This window comes from Brachyistius frenatus, unplaced genomic scaffold (assembly GCF_029030835.1).
Source record: "Brachyistius frenatus isolate BFR_SWC_R1_liver_20210118 unplaced genomic scaffold, ASM2903083v1 Contig_118, whole genome shotgun sequence".
Classification (NCBI taxonomy): domain Eukaryota; kingdom Metazoa; phylum Chordata; class Actinopteri; family Embiotocidae; genus Brachyistius; species Brachyistius frenatus.
The window spans coordinates 1,162,535-1,185,306 of NW_027210717.1; the positions used below are offsets into that span (position 1 = coordinate 1,162,535).

The following is a 22,772-nucleotide window of genomic DNA, read 5'->3' on the forward strand; positions in this document are numbered from 1 at the left end:
ATATTGTAATATCCACAGAAATCTGTAATCAACAATATGAATTAATGCCAAAGACATCGGCTTTGTTCAAACTGTAAACAAATCCGATTTGTTTCTCAGATCAGATCTTCAGGAGAGACTGTCCACACTGTTATTTGCAAGTGAACTGATCAGATTTGTTGTCTCCAGACATCACCAACCTATCTGCATGGGTTGCTATGGTAACAACATCCGGTGACGTGGCTTTCCAACACAGAAGCTGCTGGCAGGGAAGTGGCAGCAGACAGTATATTTTGGCTTCTGCCGTGGACTGTTGTTATTGTTGTCCGCTACAGTAACAAAATCAACACTTTCTGCTAGCGGCAGCGGAGATTCTGTAAATGAGACTCTGAAAATGACGAGTGAATCCGAGTCGGCAGAGCATCCGGACTGAGACGCATCTGCAGAAATCTCCAAGTGTGCTTTAGATCTGGATTACAAAAAGCACATTTCATGAGGTTTTTTGCTGTTCAGGCTTTCAAAAATGAATCCGGATACACTCTGGATGTGAAGAAAAACAGATCTGAGCAGTCTGAACAAGGCCAGAGTGTCTGCTTGCATATTTTTAAGCACAGCATCCAGCTCTTTAGATATAAAGAAAAAAGTTAGCCGACTCATGCAGAAGAGGCAGGTTGGCCTCCGTCCTGATGTCCAACAAAGCTGCAGTCTATTAGAAGCTGTGACCTTCACAATGGCAGTCTGGCAGGCTGTAGAAAAGAAGCTGAGCCTGCCTCTGGCCATCTCTTTCCCAAAGGACCCACAGCCGTGATCCAGGCACCCTTATCCCTCATGTGCCACAGTCTCCCACACACATCCACAATTACAAAGTACGAACATGAAGAACCACAGGGCAGTGAAATATTCATAAATCCCCTTTTCTAGCCAGCGGCTGCGACCAAGGCCATTACTTTTGCTATTTGGGAAAAAATAAAATAAAGATAAAAAATGAGCTCAGCTCCCAGAGAAGAGGGACACAATGACAAGCTTGTGGAGGTTCGGGGAGCTGAGCTGGAGTTATGTGCTGCTCTCAGTGACCTCCAGAGTCAGTTTGACTGATTTAAAGCACTCGCCCGCCTGCCCTCATCTTTCTCATCTGCTTCCAACTCACCCCATGGAGGTCTCCTATCTGGCTTAACGGAGGGTCTTTGAGAAGAAGCATGAGTGTGGAGGGAGTGTGACATCTGAATTGCCTCTTGCAGTAAATACATTCATGGCACTTAAGCAGAGGGTGGCAATAAATTCCCCATGAAATTGAGGCAGTAAAAGAGTCTAGATAGGCTGTTTTTAAACAGCTCTTAAGCTCAGAGTTCAAAAGATGGGGGCTTACAATGCGGTTGCCTGCAGAGGAAGAGATGGAAGTCACGTACAAATCAAACAATTCACTCCCATCATGATGTCAGCTCTATTCATTTCTGAATCTAAATCAAATGTGGCTGTTTTCCAAGGAGACAATGAGCGTGTCAACAACAAGGTTTTAATCTGAGGGATGATGGTACATTACCAAAGGCATCTGTAACCACTAGAGATTTTGCTGAGCTGTTTGTAGGTAGCGCTCCTATTAATACTGCATCTCTGCAAAAGTGAAGAATTACTGATGACTAATGGTCAAGAGTTGACTAAAAAAAATGATACAACATACTTTTTTGGTAGTCAGTACCAAATTCCACCTTAAATCCAGGATTCTTGATACAGATTTTGGAGGGGAAAAAAATGACCACTGAAGTTAATGAGTGTTAAAAGCCTGAACTCTTTTATTTGGAAAGAGCATTCCAGATACAAAAGTAGGGGAGCCTTCAAGTAATTAAAAAAAGATATTACTTTTATGTTAAACGATAAAATACTGTGCCACAAACTATAAAATAAATCAGCTTGTTATGGCAGCGTTTCAACTGTGGTAGCAGCCAGGATGTTACACACATGTTCACACAGCTAGACCACTGACTGAATATAAAAGTGTTTGTAGCTTCCGGCTCTGAAAAGTGAGGCCGACGCGAAAGTTCTTTAAACTGCAATACCGCCGGGTGCCACTAGAGGTCGGCTCCAAAAAGCCTCCGGCTCCGTAAACTCCCAGGCAACTTCTCTCATCAAATTCAATCTGTAAAATTTCTCCATCAGTTATCTCGGTGTTGTTAGCTAAAGTCGCTCCTTCTTGTTAGTTTTTTGGCGGTCCATCTAAAAATAATCCCGTCATTAATTATAAAATAAGCTTCAAAGAGCCCTGTTTTTGGGGGCGTGTCTGTTTGATTGACAGGCCTGCGGTGCAGGGTGCTGATGATCCCAGGTGACGACACGCCTGAGGAGTTGTCTCCTGCATTTCAATGAATTTATGCAAATGGCATGGGGAAAAAAGTACACACCGCAGCACACAATCTTAAAAAATAACAAGCCTGCAGATATCACAGATGATAAAATGTGTTCCTGAGAAATGTAATGATGACATCAAAAGCAGTGTAATTCACACCAATGGAGGTGACTGTTAAGTCAAAGAGACAGAACAAGGAGCCCTGGTGTGAATATACGACTGCACAGTTCAAAACATTTTAATAAAAGGTGGCACTACTTGAATCTACTGATGGAAGTCAACCGCATCAATCAAATGCATAACAATGAGGTTTTTAAGACCTGCCCCCCTGCCATGGAGATAGTAATCCAGTGATGTAAATCCCTCAACACATTCTGAATCATGTATGGATCTTTGTCCATGTACACATGCACACATCAATACACACATTCACACACAAAGTAACCCTGACCCCTAATCCCTTCCTTCTCTTTTATTCATGCTTCCTGCTTTGTACTTTTTATTCTACCCATATAATGAATATTTCACGGTGAACTGAAGTTATTTTTCTTTCACTGTCCAATGACCTATAAAACATTAAGACATAAATAAAAAAAATAAAAGGGGAAAAACAGAAGGTACATGATTGGGTAATTTAAAAACTTTAATAAAACTTTATAACGTATATTGTTGATTGCTTTTTTTGACTTGGAATTCTTTTCGATTTTTTTTTTTTTGATAACAAATATATGTTGCACACCTTCGTTTACTCCTTCAACGTTTTCACCAGGTGACAATGAACAGCGGGGGATTTGGGAGTCTTCCGCTTTGTTTTGCTTATTTGAAAAGAATAAAGCACCTGGCATGGCAACTGCTGAGTCATCAACTTGATCACATTAAAATGCAATGCTTATGAAGTTTAATCAAACAAAACTAGAGCCTGAATGATACTGGATTTGTTGAGGCTGATACTAACACCGATATCAAAGACTACAAATATTCCAATATTTACGTATCAGTCAAAGTGTGGTCCATTAGTTTTATAATGGAGGCAGGACGTTTTACAGTTTAATGAGCTTTACTGGGAATGTAATGATTATAAATGACTGTAAAACACAAGTAGATCAGTTTCTTAATGACACCAAACATTTGAAATACATTTGAGCACAATTGCTCAATACATATCAAAATGAATGGAAAGATTCGCATTACAATTAGAAAACAGGAGTTCAGTCCATGTCTGCATTGAGCATCATGAACACACCTCCATATGCATACTGTGCTGCAACAACCACTTAGCTGATGGCTTCCTATTCCTTTTCTATCTGGCTATTGATTGGTTTCAATTTGGCATAATGAGCACTACTGGCACCGTTACAAAATGCTGACAAATGTGAACTGCCACTGTAAAGCATGGCAGATTAAATATTTAGATTACCAAATAAAATACACCATCTGTCATCTATAGAGGGGTTGGCCAGGAAATGGATGCTCTTTCTAACACTCGTCTTCAGTACAGCAGTTGAGGGGAACACCACAAGTCCCTGCCTGAACTCCTGTGTCAGCCAAAACCACTCATACTGGTCTCAGACTGGGCATCCAGACCAGGTCAATGTCATCTGCTCAACTGGTTCCCAATGTGAAGGAGCTGAGGAGTGTTTAAAGTATAAAAGACCTGATGTTGGCCAGCAAAAGTGAGGCAAAAAAGGTCAGTAGTATTAAAGAGTAACGTGTGTTGCTCACCATTATGATGTGTTATTGTTTACCAGCGCTTTTACTCGGCTTCTATCCCCCCAAAATGGTTGCTGACAGGGCGAAGACGAAGGCGCAAGCGCTTTAAAATAAAGGACTTCACTGGTGAGTGGAAACTTAAATTGTCAAGTAGCAACATGGAAGTGTTATGGATGCATTGGCTTAACACGCAGGTTTGATTACAGCTTCCATCGGAGCGGCAAAGAAAACAGTTGGATTCTTGTGTTCGTGTTTTCTGATTCCTGATGGAGATTTGTGGGTGTTTGAGTTATTTAAGGAGAGCTGCTGAAAAAAACTCAATTTATTTCAATTCTATTTCATTCACATCGTGCTCAATCACGTCAATCTGTGGGCACTTTACACCGTAAGCTCAGGCCCTTACAGTGTTATCGAGAGAAACCCAACAGTTCCCCCATGAGGAAGCACTCTGGGAGGGTGGGGAGGAGCCGATGGGAAACCTCTACCTTTCTGTTTGGTCAGTTTAGTCACAGTTAAAATGTCAGACAGCAGAAAATGTGTTGTTCCACTCCTGCTGGCTTTTAAGACAAAAATGGAGCTTGAGCTATGATGCTTTGTTTTTTTCTATATCTGTCTGAGAGAACAAGACAATCGACGCAATTGATTAACGAGTGGACAATCGTCCTCCACTCTCCTCCATCTGTGTCTGTGTGTGATGCAGAGGTTGAGCTCCGCCCCTTCCTGAAGCACACAGAGATCAGAGGACAGAAACACAGCAGAGTTCAGAGTTAGCAGAGATAAAAAGAAACGGGTGCTAAAAAATTAGGACTAAATGATATGAATACAATATTTTTGGTTGGGTTACAGAACATCCATCTCACATTAAAAGCCCTCCAGTTTCACACAGGGTCCAGTCGTATACCTGGTTTTGACCAACACAATATGTTTCTTCCAGGAGGGGCAGAGGGTCCCAGTCGAAGGACAAACACCATTTCAGCTTCGGTAAATCTTGTGTTACAACACTTTATTTGACACTTTTCAAACTATTTTGGTCACACACGAGTTGCGTGCGCTGCCGTGGTGATTTAGAGAACATCCGTGCAATTTAGATACAGAAAAGAACCCCGTCTCCAAACTGCATGAGTCCCTGTATACACACAGCCACACTCAGATGCACACACGGGTAGCCATTTTGCAAACAGAAGAGGAGGAAAACAAAAAAAAAAACAGTGAAAAGTTACTGAAGTGTCAGTCCTATGATTTGGTGACTCTGGTTTCATTCGGTCGTTTCTGTGGTATTAAAGGCTGAAAGAGAAGCGAAGCTGCAGATGGAGCCGTTCTACTGTGGCAGCAGCCCGCAGGGACACAGAGCCATTGTTAGGTGAGTCTGTCCTCCGCCAGCTTCAATGTCAGTCTCTCTCCATCACCTGAGCCCTAATTGGTGAGGCTCATTACGCCTGTCCTGCACTTACAAGGATCGGGATGCTCCTCGCCTTCAGCTGCTAACGGAGTTTACCAGCAGTTCTCCAGTCAAAGACCGTTCAGCTCCCAGTCTGAGCTGATAGAGCTCCTCTGCTATCACTTATTTCAGGAGGAATAAACAACTATCATGAGCATGAACTACTGCCATGTGGGTTGGATGAATATAATATGGCGTGTAATACAAACAAAAAGCACCCTTGCCCTGTGCACGGCCTACATGTACTGTGGGATAAAACCAAACACCATCTTCATATTTTGCATCTAAAAAGACTTGATTTGAATAATCAACATTTAATATTCCAGTGTTGGTGGGTGAAGTTAAACTGTCTACACTACCAACTTCTTCTGACAGCGTTTGTCCAGTCTTCAGTGCGTGGTTGACATAATATTCACATGTCCTCAACAGCGATGAGGCTGAAGAGGCTCCTGCAGTAAATCTCTGGCATCACTGTTGGATTCAAATACAGCAAAGTGGGAGCTTTCTTACAGCCATTGGAAGGGAAATGAAGTTCAGCTGAGGAAGAGTACCGAAGCAGCAATGTTACGGTCATGCTCCACTCAAAACATATCCAACACAACATTCTTGGCAAAGGGGACTTTTCTTTTCTTTTAGCGACGTTCTCGCTATTCCCACAGTTGTTTACAAGCTATTCAGATGCGTTTGCTACTTTAGCTCAGCGATGGTTTCTCTGTCTCGCTCTCACTCTCCTGCTCTTACGTTTGTTTATCCCTCTGCCTCCTTTAGAGACGATGGCACATGTAATAAATGTAGTTTAATTGGCGTGATGGAAGCGAGGCTCTGCGAATTAGAAGCGTGGCTCCGCACCATGAAAACCCACGGGTTAGCTGCTACGCTAGCCAGCTCCCAGATGGAGGTGTGAGCCGAGCCAGCGCAGCTCCGACTCTTCACCCGGCAGCCAAGAAGGCCGGGTGGCTGGGTGAGTGTCTGAAGAAAACATAACCCTGAGCAGAAACCCTCCATTCATGAATTAGAGAGCAGAGATGCCAACACTGGCGTACAGAAGAAACCGGTTATGTAACATCAAACTATATCAATATAAACACTGCTGTCTCGTTCTGTATCTCATTTTAAAACACATCGATATGCCTTAAAGAGCCAATATATCGAGAAATATTGTGACTGATCGATTCAGCGATGTGATGACTGAACTTTATGGTACTTTTAAGGCACTAGTTTGCGGCATTGTTGCACCTGATTGTATTAAATGTGACATGAGTCCGAGTGACAAACTGGCAAAACAGTCCCGTTGACTTACATTCATCATGTAACTAAGAAACTGTATGAAAAGAGGTGGAGAAAGAAGGAGCAGTATGTCTTTCAGGGCCAAATTCTATTTAAGCAGGATTGGAGAAAATGACAGCAGAGGGACGGAGGATTTGATTGAGTGAGCCAAACATGAAATGAAGCAGTAATTTCTGCACACACACACACACACACACACACACACACACACACACACACACACACACACACACACACACACACACACACACACACACACACACACACACACACACACACACACACAAAGAGAAAGCTGTCAAAATGTGGAGAAATTACAGCAGCCAAGGTTGAAAAGAGAAAAAGACACCTGACGATTAGGGCTGTTCACCGACAAGTTCTACAGAAGGAAAATATACAGGAGCAAATATATGTGTTCATGCCTTTCAAGTTTTTTGTAATTTAATTTTATCCAACAAAAAAACGAGACAAAAATGTGTTTCAAAGAAGTGGGGTCACTTCAAATATGCACATCATGATTTGACAAGACTACAGAAGATATCCTCAGGTCTGGGATCAGTTTTAACGACAGTAGAAGTAACAACAATTTAAAAACCTTTATTGTGCCGATGTGTTTGACGATGTACAGTATGTCTACTCAACGTATGCTCCACCTTCAGCTTTAACTCTTTGTGTTTCCTTATTCACTCATAACTTCTGCTCAACTTTTCTTTGGCGGCAGCGTGTCCATCTCTGGATAATAATGTGTTTGTTACTTGTTAATCCAGCATGTGTTATTGTATTATTATTATTGTTATTATTATTATATGTACGTATTATTTCAAAACAGTTGCTCTTATTGTTGTGGTTATAACTCTTGCAGAAATAGAAAAGATATAAATAATAATTATTTACTTATAAAGTGAAACACAAACAGTATTATCTGACATGATCTGCATTTTTGTTCTTATACCCGATACTAGACTTTATGCAGACGTAATTGCCAGTGATCATGATTACGATGCTGTAATTCTTTCCTAAATGATTTGACATGGAAAATCAACATTATTTTGCTCAGATAAATACTCAATTAAATATAACTGCATGACAGCAATCATATATGAACCAATGTGAACGTGTCAGTCCACTTATGTGCATATGTAACAGCTGGATGATTTGGCAAAACAATTCATCGAAATTATGATTTCAATTGATATCTTTTCTTTCCATATACACTGAATGCGAAACATGATTCAGAAGTAGTTTTCTTTTCACTAAAACTTCAGTCCTTTCCCCACTGCCCCCTACAACAACGTCACCGTGCATCATTTGCAACCATAAACTCCACAGCACACAAACCTTGCTTTTAAAATTAAGTTCAAAAAGGTATGAACTGTTTTAAATTGTAGGATTCGACAATAACGTGCTCATAATATTACTGTTTTTTTTAAGTGAGAGATTACAAAATGATGCGATGCGATGCGATGCGATGCGATGCGATGCGATGCGATGCGATACGATACGATACGATACGATACGATACGATACGATACGATACGATACGATACGATACGATACGATACGATACGATACGATACGATACACTTTATTGTCCACATGGGGAAATCTTCCTTGGGAAAGTGTTGCTGCATTCGATAGCATTCTCCATTTTGAATATAACATAACATAAACAAACATTTGTGTGCCATAAATAGAGATTTAAGTAAAAAGAGACTTCACTTTACATAAAAATAGACATTGGTTACATATTGTTGCTAGGCCAGTCTGTTCATGAGAAATCTTTCAGTTCGTAAGTGTTTTATTACCCAGTTTAAGCAGTAAATCTGGAAGTTCACAACATCTCCTGACGTCTTTACTCAGAAACCAACCAACAGACAAATCAAACAAACAGACTTTAAAAAAGACAGTCTGAAACATACAGACTGACAATGAATTTGACGGCTTCCCGGAGCCTGAAGGGAGAGTTTCCGTCTACAGGATTTGGATATCATACATATCAGACAGATATGTTTTACTGCTGAAGAGATGAGTTGTCAAATGTCACCTCCCTGCCACGCTGCAAAAGGCTAGTTACAGGAGAGCATCAAGGCTGACACGACCAAACATGACTTCCTCTCAAAAATATAAGTTGTATCTCTGCCACAATCCAAGTTCAAAGGGAAATAAATATAAACAACAACACAAAGCCAGGGAATGCAGGGACGGCCTTCCCACTCTGGGAGACTTAGATAGTGTTGTCTTCAGAGGACGAGTGATCGTTGTTGAACACAAATCAACCCACACATCCTTCTGAAAACCGATGATTCTATGAGAAAGATTCCTTCGAGGATTCTTCCAAATGATCCTGAATGACGGAGGAGCAGCGTTTGCAAGCGAGCCAGGATTTAACGGTGTGAACGAGATATTGAGGCAACAATGAGGAAGATAATAGAAATGAGTGATAAGATCGAACAAGAGGGAGTGAAAGGGTTAAATACAAAGATAGGACGAAAAGGAGAACGAGAACGAGACAGAGCGCGATAGAATGATGAAAGCTGAGCAGTGCCCTACCCCGCAGGCACACACACACACACACACACACACACACACACACACACACACACACACACACACACACACACACACACACACACACACACACACACACACACACACACACACACACACACACACACACACACACACACACACACACACACACACACACACGAACAACACGCACGCACGCACACACACGAACAACACACACACACACACGAATACACACACACACACGAACAACACACACACACACACGAATAACACACACACACGAACAACACGCACACACACGAACAACACACACACACACGAACAACACACACACACACACATGAACAACACGCACACACACACACGAACAACACACACACACGAACAACACGCACACACACACACACACACGAACAACACACACACACACACACACACACACACACACACACACACACACACACACACGAACACGAACACGAACACACACACACACTTAAAGTATAAACACGGTGTGCAGTTAACATACGAAGCCATCTGCTGAACACTTGAAGCTCTGAAGACGTGAGCGAGTGAACGCTGGAGAGAAAAAGAGTGAGTTGGTACGAGGGACGGAGAAGTGGATCCTCATCGCCTCCACTGCAGATATTCCACGTCTCCATTGGAAACCTTCGCTGTCTCTTTATGGACCAATACATCTGGATAGCAGCACCTTTTAGATTGCACTTAAAGAGGACGGCCTCGGCCATCGATTTATCTGAGCTGTCCGGCCCCAGTTGGAAGCTCCGTGGGGGGACGCGGCGCTCTCTAACGCCGGCCACAAATCTGTAATGGTTTGCTTTGTACTCTGCAGGCACAGCTGAGCCACCGGTGAGCCGAGGCGGCGGCCACATCTACGGCACGGGAAAAACTCTGTCCCGGATCCTGCCGTGAGACCACCATCTTTTTTTTTCTGGACACATTACTGTTAATTGCGGTGCGAAATCGCTGCAATTACCGGTAATCACCTGTTGATTGAAGGAAGCGTGCTTAACTAGCCTGTTTGTTTACATTTGATCTGGATCTGTTTGAATCTAATTCTCCACCGTTTCGCTCGATTCTCGTCTTTGCCACAAAATTAAAAGGCTGCTTCTCATCTTCTGTCCAAACCTGCATAAGTAGAACTAACAAAAACCGGCCTGTAATCTTATGATGCACGTAAACCTCTCACTGTCTCCAGAATGAAGGAAACACTGAAGCATCAGTCGGGTGTTTTCAGTCTCAGCAAACATCTCAACACACAGTATACCGTTTCATTCAAGCAATATTAAACTCAAGGCGGCGCTTCAACGTCATTATCGGCACGACAGTGATGCGGTCAAGACCAAAGTCCTTCAGCATCACTGAAGTTTATATAACTACTCAGCAACTACATAAAATATGGCATCTAAATGTGTTCATATTGTGGCGCAATTCGCTCTCAAAATATGCAACTTTTTGTTGGTGTGATCTCCGTTTCCATAGCAACACATGGGGTGCGACTAACAACTGGAAAACCATCCGTCACATCAGTAGACTCTTATGTAATGTATGCAATGTTTGCCACACCAGGAGGTAGTCCGACCCTTAGCAACCACCTAGCAACAGAGACGAGATCTGGTCTGTTTTACTGCTTTCAAAAGATCGTTTCTCAAACGGAATGAATGCAGCACAAAAACAAATAATTGCTTAGCTCTGTCAATCTTGTTGCAACTAAGATATTTGCTCAAAATAGAAGTCCATAGACACGTGTATTTATAAGATAGCAGCGCCGTGTCACCGACTCACCAGACTGCGATCAAATGAGCCATCATGCCTCAAAACACAGTCAAGCCAGCCGCTGCTTGAATTTGACCTGCGACTCTCCGTGATGTTACGGTGCTCGGTGGATCAAAAAAGACTCAAACTCAGCAAATGGTTCACATTTAATAGGCTTAGAATAAACATCTAATCAAGTTCAACACACAGTATACTGTTTTATTAAAGAGTCCAAACACACGCCACGCTTTGACGCATTTAACAGTAATGATTGGTTGTCTGCTAACATTACAAGCAGCATCCATCTTAAGTTATGAGCTATACAACGTTATCTTAACCAAGATCACCAAAACGTACCAGATTAAACTGTAACAACAGAAAGCTCGGTCCAAACCATCAGGTGGACAAAACTGTTTGCCTTCTAGCTTTTAGTTGTTTGTAACTAGATCCCGATAATCCAACTCAAACACAAATTATTGGCTTACATGGGTTTTGATGTGTTGTTTATTTGTTGTTGTTGTTGTTTGTTTGTTTTTGCTTTATTTAATACAGGGGTCTTAGTATTTGCAGCCCCCACAGTTCACAGCACACAAACAAGTATCATCAACTTTTTATCATTTTGGAACAAAACTATCAGTTCTCGTGACATCTAGTGATTGCCCACATGAACTTGTGCTTTTCCAACATTATTAGTGAACATTACTTACTGATAGTGAACTGTACCTTTGAATTACAGCCCGTTAACTGCAGTGGGCTTATTACAACAGCTCTGGGGCAGCATTACCTCAGGATGTGACAGGCGAGCGGGACTGCAGGAGTCAATAATCAAATTCATTCAATTCCTTTTCTGTTTGGCCTTCAAGATCCTTCTTTCTCCAAACTCAGGTTTAATGGTCACTCATGACGTTAAGGTCGTACAATTAGCAGAACAGCAGAAGAACAAGGAGCTCTGAGCGGACTGAAGAGGGTTTTTGTGTTCTGGAGTCATATTTGGAAAGTATAATCATTTATATTTCTGGAGCAACAAAGGGCCTGATTGGCATGAGTGGTCAAAGTGCAGCCAAGGTACTCTGCTGGAAGTATCCTGAAGGAAATTCAAACCATCACAACCTCAAAGTCAAATCATGTCAATAACTATCAAGACGTGGTATTATGCGTCACCTGATCGAGTAAATGACATTATTTTAACATTTTTAAGAGGTTTTTAGAGAGTACTTTTACCTCGAGCCTCAGTCCGTCTTGTTTGAAGGAAAAAGGTTTCCTTTCGCTAAAATGTTCACTATCAACTAATGGCAAACAAATAAATAATCCAGAAACTTCTCAAGAATTATAAGCCTGGGCCAAATATATTGTTTTATAATTAATATGGAGAACTGAAGAGAGTGCAGAGTCCAAATCAATAACTGAATTTACAGTGTTTATTTAAGAAAAAGAAGGTGAGGGGTTCGTGCTAACGGGGATTTTAAGTTTTCAATAATTGTTCTTTTGAAAAACAATTAGTGTCATTCTCCGGTTGAAACAGGTTGTTTGTAGTTTTGGGGACATCAACGAGTCGTGTACCGTGTTCCAAATAACATACTTCGCTTCACTTAACAAATAGTGCTTTTACATGTTGGGACTCTTACTTGTGTAATACTTGAATTTCAACAGTGTAGTGTTGTCTCAAACCGCACACTGCTGTTCTGCACTAACCGGAAATAACCGCAGCATTTGAACGCATCGCCCGACAACATACCTTCAGTTTTAATAATTTTACTCAGAAATGAAGGTGTTTTCGTTTCCCTCTTCTTTACACACAATAAACACACTGAGTCGTCTGTCGAACAGCAGTATGGTGAAAAATAAACACTTTTGTTTTGTTCTGCGTTCAACAACAGCTGCAGCTTCCTCCGACGCCTTCATTCATTTGAAACCTCTTTACGTCGATGGCTCTGCCCCTTCTTCTACGGAGCCAAGAGAGCCACTGTTGAGGGTGAAAAGTGTCCAGAGTTTCACACTTCTTTTTTGAACTGTTTTCAGTGCATCATGCTGGTACTTGTAGTTTGGTGAATGTTTCTGAACTGGACGGTGTGAACACACTGATGTACTCAGAATAGTGAGTGTCAATAGGTAAATACGCCATTTGGACCACAGCACCGGACTGCACACAGAATTACATGTTGAAGCAAAGCAGAAAAACTTGAGATAGATATCATACCTCCATTTAAAATCCTCACTGGTTCAACAACTACCGCTGCTTGACTTACTGCTGTCTGTTTATGTCAAACAAAAGATGAAGATGGATGCTGAAACACCTCCCTGGATTTGACTTTACGACATCTAAAAGCCGGCCAAACGGCCGCCTGTAGCCTGGATTTAAAAAAAAGCTCCTGATATTACACTCACAAATGTCTTGCAGTGTGTGATTCTGCTTCGTCCGTGGAATCACAAAGCAATCAGGACGAGGGGAGTGCGCGGTGCTGCAGCCCATCCAGCTGCTACTTTCTTGCTCATTTGGGAGTGTATGGCATTCTCTGTGAATGGTAATTATGTCCGGAACAAAAGGGGCATTTAGAGACAAAGGCGGGTTTGGATTGAATGGGCCGTCTCCAGTGCGCAGAGAGTGTTCTGACTCCAAGTGCTGTTTCGAGAGAGACGATATGAGGTAATTATGCAGGAGAACTTGCAGGGGCGGTGGGGAGGGGGGTGGAGGGGGAAGGGCTTGGTATCTATAGAGAGGGGGACCAGATAGCACCATCTGCATTCTGCACATGCACTCTTGGTCTGGCTCGCCGTTGCCTTCAATAAAAAGCTGGCGCCAAGGCAGGCAGTGGGCAACAGAGAAGTATTCAAACATACAGTACTGGCCCCTCACACACACATGCTGGGATTTCATTTGCACCACACACCAGACCTTTCACCCCGGTCCACTGCAAGATGGTCTTACCAGGATTCAGTGAATGGGAAGCTGATGGCACTGATTTAGGACTGTGGATTAGACCAAAGCCCTGTGTGTCTCATACCGTATGTTTTACACTGGAAAACACACACTGAAAGTACAAAAGATCAATGGCACTGACTTTTTCTCTGTTTTTTAACATCCAGATGTGTTTTAAGAGAAGGAGTTTTTATAAGGTCTGAAGTTAAGAAGCCAAAGGACATCCTTACTTGATATATAGAGGGGAAGGGTGGTTGACTGAAAACTATCGGGAATGTTATCATGACAATATTTATTTAAAAAATGAAGAGGGATATGTAAAAATCTGAATCACAAAACACTGATAAAACAAAGCTTATACATTGAATTGATTTGAACTGATATTTCCTCATTCTCAGGAGTCAGTCTTCAGCACCGAGTTGTAGGCATGTGTTTGGTTCAAATTGTTTTTGTTTTTTTATCTAATCCATACTCCTATGGGTCTGGTTCTTTATCAATACTGTTATCTTTTCTTTTTGATTACTAAAGAAATATATAACATTTAAAAAAAAGAATAAATAAAACGTACATTTTAAATATTGTTTCTACAGCAGCAACAGTACGACGGTGGATGAAAAAGTTCAGAGCGTGCTGCACTGCGACGTGCACAGAGCAGAGAAGTTGGACGTCCGCGTGGAAGCGCTCCAAGTTTCATCACTTCATGATGTGACACATTAATGGGGAACAGAAAGAAGTAACAGGAAGCCAAATCCAGCGAGCAGGTGCGTTAATGTGGGCGAGAAACGTGTGTTTTCAACGCTACGTCCAGTAAAATGATTTTAATTCTTGTTCACTTCCAGGCTGAGATCAACCGGCCCTTCCTCCTCTCTACCAGCAGTATCTGTCCAGCAAAGTGTGTTCACATCAGCAGCAGAGGAAGAGGAAGAGGAAGAGTAGAGAACTGTGCCACACACAATTAGCCTATTTAGTGTTAAAGGTTTAAATTAAATTGTGAACCTTGCTCACCATATGCACTCCCAAAGTTTGCCTTTTTACATTACATTACATTTAGCTGACGCTTTTATCCAAAGCTACTTACAACATACCGATGGTACACCATCAGGAGCAATTTAGGGTTCAGTGTCTTGCTCAAGGACACTTAGGCATGTGGACAGGAGGAGCTGGGGATCGAACCACCAACCTTCTGATTAGTGTGCAACTCACAGCCTCCCATTAATCCGGGGTGACCCTTGTATAAAGGTCAATATCACCGGCCCTGAACCAGCAGTAAGATAACATTCATCAACTAAATGATGAGGATGGAAACTGAAATCAAACATCTTCATCTTGATTCGTTCAGATTAAATCTAGAAGCGGTCCTCTTACCTCTCGGATCTTGTCGCGTTTCTCTTTGACGTTGGGCTCCGCCGGCTCTCCGTCGCTGACACCCACCACCTTCGGCATGGGGACGGGTGGCAAAGGTTTAGGCCCCACGTCCTTCTTTTTCAGGTCCTCCATCACTTTGTTCTTCTCTGTCTGGATCTCAGCCTGCAGCTCCTCGCGTGACTTCCGCAGCTTCTCCTTTGCCTCCTGCAGCGCTCGCTCGTGGTCGGCACGAATCTTGTCTCGCAGGCTCTCCTCCTCTTCCCTGCAGGAGGAACACAAAAGGTAAGTTTCCCTTCAGTGGGCTGTGCTTGGATCCCCATTAGCCGCCACACGGTGGCTGCTAAGAGTTTTCTTTAACCAAAGGTGGCACAAAATAAGTGAAAAACATTCGGGGAAGGAAGGTGTGTAGAAGAATTTCAATTAGAAATTATTCAGGATAAACATTACGAACAAACTCCGTCGTTGGGAAAAATAAAATGGATGTGTTGCAAATAAAAATCAGTTAAACATTTTGCAGGTTTGTTGAGTGAAATTTCACCTCTGTCCCTTTTAAACTAATATACCTGTATTTAATAACACAATATTTAATTCATATGACAGGAAGTGGTCACCGAGCGGCGGTCAGCTGTGGCGTCACTCGTTGGTTTGTGATCTGCCGTTCTAAAGCCTCAAGTTTGCTATTCCGGCCGAGGCCATCTTACTATTTTGGAGCCAGAAGTGACCATATGTGGACGAGCTGGGGAGCAGCGAGGACGTTATGCCGGCCCACCTATAGCAGAAACCTGACTGCACCACGGGCCTGTCAATCAAACAGACACACCCACAAACATGACGCTTTTTAACACCTATTGTAAACAATAGGTGTTAAAAAGAGTCATGCCATTGATCAAGCGTCATTGATCAATGATGGGAGTATTTTCAGAAGGGCCGTCACAAAACCAATAAGAAGTAAATCCAGTGAATGACACCATAATGACTTGTGGAAAAAATGCTTTGCGTTTGTATTTTATTTTAATATTTTTCAGACCAGGAAGCTACGCCAACTTTTATATACGGTCTCCACCAAATCAAAAACAAAATGCAGAACCAGATGCAACACACCAGAATAACACTGGAAAACAAGCCATCTCTCTCTCATGGCAAACTTTGCCCTGAACCCCACTAGTCTGCAGGAAATAGAGCAGGTGTGGAGGAACACGATGGAGGCTCGCAGCGCCGGGACGACATGGAAGCATCATCTGTGGTTCCACATGGCGGTTTCCCGCCCCGGGGTGTTGACACAACTCTCCCCCGTGAGGATGTGGGTCACAAGTGAAAAACAAACATAGCGGGGAGCTGCAGCAAAAGGTGACAGGAGGACAACGACGCCGTGCCGTTCTACGGCCGTCACTGAAAGCTGAAAAGTTGTCTTTCTATCATGAGGGGTTAAACTACCACGACGGTTACCGACGAGTCCTCCGCAATGTCTGATGAATGGGACGTCGCCGTGGAGCCGCAGGCAGCTTTTTGGGAAACCTCCTCCCATGTCTGTTAAATGAAGACAGAAACAGATGACACATCCTTCGTGTCTCAGCTGGCGGGACTTTACATTTATTCCATTTATAGGTCACAACCTGTAGATTCAGAATATTCAGGCGACACGTGCAGTGTGGGATGTAAGACGTGAATTAAAACGTGGTTTTAATTGTTTTACATTTGCAGTTATAATGCTGGTTTTTGCAGTAAACGCAACGTCAGCATTGTTTTAAATAGACATCAAATCCAAGCGGGTCATTGTTGTTTCTTCGAGTTACTCTATTTCATCTCTTGCACTTAACAACATGCTACATTAGCAAACATCAAGCCTGACGAGGGAAAGTGAAACTGAAGTTGCATTTCCCTCGACACTGGACTGTTTTCATCAACTCTCTCCTACTGCTCTAGCTGTCAGTTCTTAAATGAACTTTTACTGTAAAGTACCAGATAAATAAAAGATACCTTTGAGGTGTTGGCATGTGTTAGCTGTGGGATGCCGACTCAGATAAGTGTTGAACGTTACGTGTCATCTGAGTGCAAAAACACGAGCGTGTTTATTGACGACCTTCCGTGTGATAAACGCAGGAGATGTGGGAGGAACGTGCGACCCGTTGAGAACCGTGTGGACTCAGCTGCAGGCCTCCGCTGTTACACAGTTCAACATCTCGGAGAAAATAAGAAAACAATACAGACAATGTGTGTTTCAGTGTGCACACATAATTACCATGGAAACACGACCGTGTGTTATTACAGTAGAAGTATAGATCCACGGCTAAAAGACTCAAAGCAAACTGTAAGCTCTCAACAAGTGTTTCCCCTCCATTGTCTCGGGAGGGTGGGCGTCCCCACCAACAGGACCCCGACCGGAGCTTTGCTCACAGCCGAGCAGGAGGTGGACACAGGTGAGCGTTACTCGAGTCGATAAACTACACTCGTAACGTGACTGTTACATTTTTTTTTTTTTTTTTTTTTTTTAAAGTACGATAAAAAGCCTTCATCTAAGCTATCAATGGACAAACCACGACCTCAAACGGCTGAAAACCAGAGCAGAATATCAGCATTTTAAAACACACCCGACCTGTATGGACTTAAAGTAGCAAGGATGCTAATGCCAATAAGCTACCGGTCCAACTGGTACCCCCTACTAAGAAGACCCCCCCGCCCCGGGACGCCCCATCCTCCCTGACCACGGTGCTACTTTTACTGCAGATTCAACAACTGCGGCTATTCTATAATAAAACCTATAATTTTTGGGAAGACTTAACGAATTAAAACTTAAAACGGTCTAAAATGTGGAAAATGGAAAAAAAATACTCAAAGTCATTATTGAGAACTTACTTTAAAAGCAACCCTGCTCTCAACCACAGTGGATGTGTTTGACACTTTGCCCCAGAATGACTAAAGTCACAGAGTTTTAATTAGCCTGAGAATAACTTGCAGTTACTGTCTGTGTAACCATGTTTTATTCAAACTGTGATGGATTTTCTCCTTTGCTTCATTTTTTAACTCCTTTGAGATGTCGGAGAATGTGAATCTCTGTACTCTGAAAAACTAGCAGCGAGAGTTGTTAGGAATAAAACTGTAAAAAATAAAAACAGTGGCACGTACGACACTGAAACAAACCCCTTGTAAATGTAACCTCTGCGGTGTGGCAAGACAAAAGAAAACCAAACTGAAAAAATAAATAAATAATGTGTTCACGCGGCCAAATGTGGTGTTTGTGGACCTGTTTGTGCTCATTAGGTGTTATTTATTTATTAACGCCCACATGTGATCTAGCCTGTGTGGATTCTGTGTTTGAATCTTTTTTTGAGGCGATGTAAGGTCAGGATGTCGGTATGTATTCCCTCTTCTCAGGTGTTCTTCATGCACGTTTACATCCACACACGGTCTGTGACTAAAATTACCGCTGATCAGAAAAAGAAAGAAGGAAGGAGTGAGTCAGCCTGCGTTAGAGCAGATGTCTTTATTGTTTACCTGCTTGATAAGAGTACATGGGACAACCTGAGCCAACCTCAGAAAGACAGGAAGCTCTTCCAGATCCATGGAGCCCGTGTAAAGAACGGCCGCGGTGCACCTGACTCAACGTACGCCTTCAGGCTTCATGCGTGAAAGCTGCAGTGGATGAGAGATGATACCATGAATCAGTTCTGCCTCTCCGCTGTCACTGCCACAACCCGAATGAAAGTGCACTTCGCAACACTATGTGAAAATTACACACTGGCTGAAGAATATACAATGGAAGTGCATCAGACAAGCAAAGCCTCAATATGAAGTGATTTAGTTTGAAGAGGTCTGAAGTTGGGAAGTTGTGGTTTCACTGGTCTTTTGAACGGATCAGTATCAGTTACACGAAGCTTTATTGAGCCCTGATCCTTGTGTTACGTTCACTGTTGCTCAGGTGTCATAAACGAAGAGCACAGTTTGTGGCAGGATGCAGAAGTGTAGTCTGATGTGTGGTATTTCAACCTATTACATGTGCGGCTAAATTGTGTGCAGATTGGAAATATTTCAAAAACAAACACAGTCCAAGAGCAACTTTTAATGTCTGAAATGCAGCGTTCAATACTACTAACTTGATAAGGTGACTTAAAAGTAAACGCTTAACAAAATACAATGTTCAATCAGGTTACTGTGATTAGGTGGAATTGTGATGTTTATTGGAAGAGACACAAACTCCCTTGTTCAACTTTTAAGACCCTACAAATTATATCCAGCTAAGAAAGAGTGTGAAAAGCCAGAAGTAAAATCTGAAGTACATAGAAGCTGTTACAGAGTTGTTGATATGGAGATGTCTGGACTCAGATATTTTGGTAAAAAAAAAAAAAAAGGAAAACCATCTGCACTAAATGAAATTGTGAAAAAAATATATATATATTTTTGGTTGTTATTTTTCATTTTGGAAAAAGATTACATTTTAAATGATCATTAAAGAACAGGCCATTTCTTTCAAATGCATTAAAGACCTCTTCAGTTGTCAAGCATATACATTGGATTGATTTTAGTCATTTTAATGAAGTGTGCAGTGTGCAGCTGGATCATTTAGGGAAAAAAAAAAAATTCGGATCAGGACTCTACCAGCACATAATCAATATTGAAGGACTTTAATAGGGGGCAAAAAAAAAAATCAAACGGGACATCTTTAGTTTCCACAAATCTTCAGAGACTTTGGTTGCACTGTACACAGTCTGCTGCTGAGCAATGGTGAATCACCAAACTACCAAACAGGAACAACACCTCACTGTCTCACGTTGCTCCTGTCAAGTGACAAAACATCCACTTTAAGATTAAATAAGGCTGCGACGCTCTTCAGGCCTGCGTGACTGTATATCTGTGTGACAACAGGCCTGTGTGCATGTCAGTGAATGCATCACAGCAGGTTAGCTGCCTTTATGTTAATGCGGACATGAGAATATAGTTCAAGCACGAGAAGTCAAGTTGCAAGAAGAGCGAGGAGAGAAACTAATACAGTAAACAGAAACCAATCTGTAAGAGACGATCTGTGAGAAGATTATGTGGGGAAATACTGGGCTAAAGAGGGCTGGAGGAGTTTTATGTGATCAGCATGCACGAACCATTGATTAACAATGTTTCCTTTTAAGGTCCAACTGCGGCTGCAGTCATTCCCAACCTGCACTGAGCAACAGAGAGGAAAACCCAGGCCTCTTCCCCCACTTCATAATGTGTGAGCTGAGCAAGAGAAGAAAAATGTGACAGATATGTTTACCAATCATGAGGAAATACAACAGGAAAGAACTGAGATAAAGAACTGAGACAGTCGCAAGAAAGAGGCAGACGTTTACTGCTAATTATCCTCCTCGCAACACAATGTGCATCCATTTTATAATGATATCGTGATACTGGATGTTGGGCCAACAGAGACCAAAATAAACAGTTCAGAGTTATGCAACCTCGCCCTGGTAACAGGTCATAAATATTCATATCGCAACTCACCGTGTCTGACTTTAATTGATGGAAAACATATTTTGCAACACAAAGATGGCAGTTAGTGCGTGTATGTTTGTGGAAGTGAATGCTGCTCATGTGCTGCTTTTTACTTTGTAGGGAATTCATGTGTGTATGTGCTGCTCAGATTGTGATACAGCTTGTGTGTGATGTGTTCGTGATGCGTGTGTGATGCATATTTGCGTCCTCTATTTCAAGGTCTTTGATCAGGTTGCTGTATTGTAGTGTAGTGTAGTGTAGTGTAGTGTGTGTGTGTGTGTGTGTGTGTGTGTGTGTGTGTGTGTGTGTGTGTGTGTGTGTGTGTGTGTGTGTGTGTGTGTGTGTGTGTGTGTGTGTGTGTCTAAACACCCAAGAGGGTCACGCCTCCTCTGTGCTCCTGTGAATGTGCCTTCAGCAACATGCATTTAAATGTGATATTTAGATGGTCCTGATGCTGGACGGGTGATTAATGTGTGTGTGCGTGTGTGTGTGTGTGTGTGTGTGTGTGTGTGTGTGTGTGTGTGTGTGTGTGTGTGTGTGTGTGTGTGTGTGTGTGTGTGTGTGTGTGTGTGTGTGTGTGTGTGTGTGTGTGTGTGTGTGTGTGTGTGTGTGTGTGACAAAAGAGAATGAGGAGGTTAAGCTGACACCGTCTCTAATAGCTGCTGATTGTGCTCCGTATATGTGTGGACACGTAGAAAGTCAGCATGTTGTCGCTGAAACACAAACAACATTGTACAAATTACAGCAACGTGTCGGTGTCAGAGCAACACACGCCAACACCGCTGCGGAAATTATCAGACCCACTGTGGCATCGCTGCCGATTCCCTTCGAGTCTCATATAATGTCAAACATGCAATTACGAGCGCATCAACAACCGCCTGACTCTATTACCCTGACGGAGACAAGCGTGAGCCGAAGCTCTTGTGCCTCCAGGTGATGGTGTCCTGCCTCACCTTCACCTACTTACATCTAATCGTGATCACAGCCCCCAAAATGTGTGTGAAGCAAGGAGAGTCCACCCTCCCGAATTAGTTGCTTCAGTCAAGTCAGGCTACCGAATCACTTCTTCATTTGATCGGCCTGCCCTCCCGCCACCGTCTCTTAGTGGTCAAGTGAAATCTGCCGCTCAGCAAAGTGCCTCCATGGCAACCGGAGGGAAGCAGCAGTTGTCCAACGGCCTGCTGGGGAATCTGAGACAAGGTTTTCAGAAGCCGAGGAAACACAAGGGAGAGTGGCGCAGGCTAGAAGCCATGTTGCCATGGCAACAAACCGGGATAAACACACATACACACGCACATACATAGAGAGGTCACACACAGCAAGTCAAGTCTTAATTACATAATTGACTCGTTTATTCACGGCCATTAGACCGCTGAGCTGTTAGTGACTCCACAGCGGCTGAATGTAGCGGCGGAAGGAAACGCAAACATCAAGACGGCCTTTTGCACCGGGAAATTATCAGGCGCCGTGTCGGATGCAACGGTATTTTAAGCAAATCCATTTAACCTTCACACCCCGAGTGTGAATTATTCAGATCATGTGTGTTTTATGTCATTTTAAGTCATGAAAAAGCACCTACAGCAGCAACATATGCAAACACATCTACTGGCTCCCTGAGCCGAGGCGCCGTCGTCTCCCGGCCCGGCGGCTTCAACAGACAGCGACTCATTTTACACTCCCGTCGAATGCCGGTGATCTCCTCCGCAACGCCGATGGAGATCGACAGGAACTGGAACGCGCTGCCGTCCACGTCGATCCACAGCATCGTAAATATGCTCAGCGACATGTTGCGTCCGAGTCTGCAGAATATGCAGGTCGTGGATGAACTGGGATATTTTCATCTTTCAAGGAATTCTGCGCAAATACTTGCAACGTTAGGTTGTGCATTATTATGCTGCAGCATTACAGCAGCGGACGGATGATGCGACAATGAGCCTCGGGAATCTGATGACGACGTCTGTGCGTTC

The 22,772-nt window shown here is 42.8% G+C and overlaps 1 protein-coding gene across 1 annotated transcript in view; it reads right to left on the bottom strand.

Moving 5' to 3' along the window:
• man1a2 (mannosidase, alpha, class 1A, member 2) overlaps positions 1-22,772 on the bottom strand; it is a 148,293-nt gene that overhangs the window by 100,925 nt on the left and 24,596 nt on the right. The window contains exon 3 of the mRNA XM_069713409.1: positions 15,346-15,607. Within this exon, the coding sequence (XP_069569510.1) occupies positions 15,346-15,607 (262 nt within the window). The remainder of the gene's footprint in view (positions 1-15,345; positions 15,608-22,772) is intronic.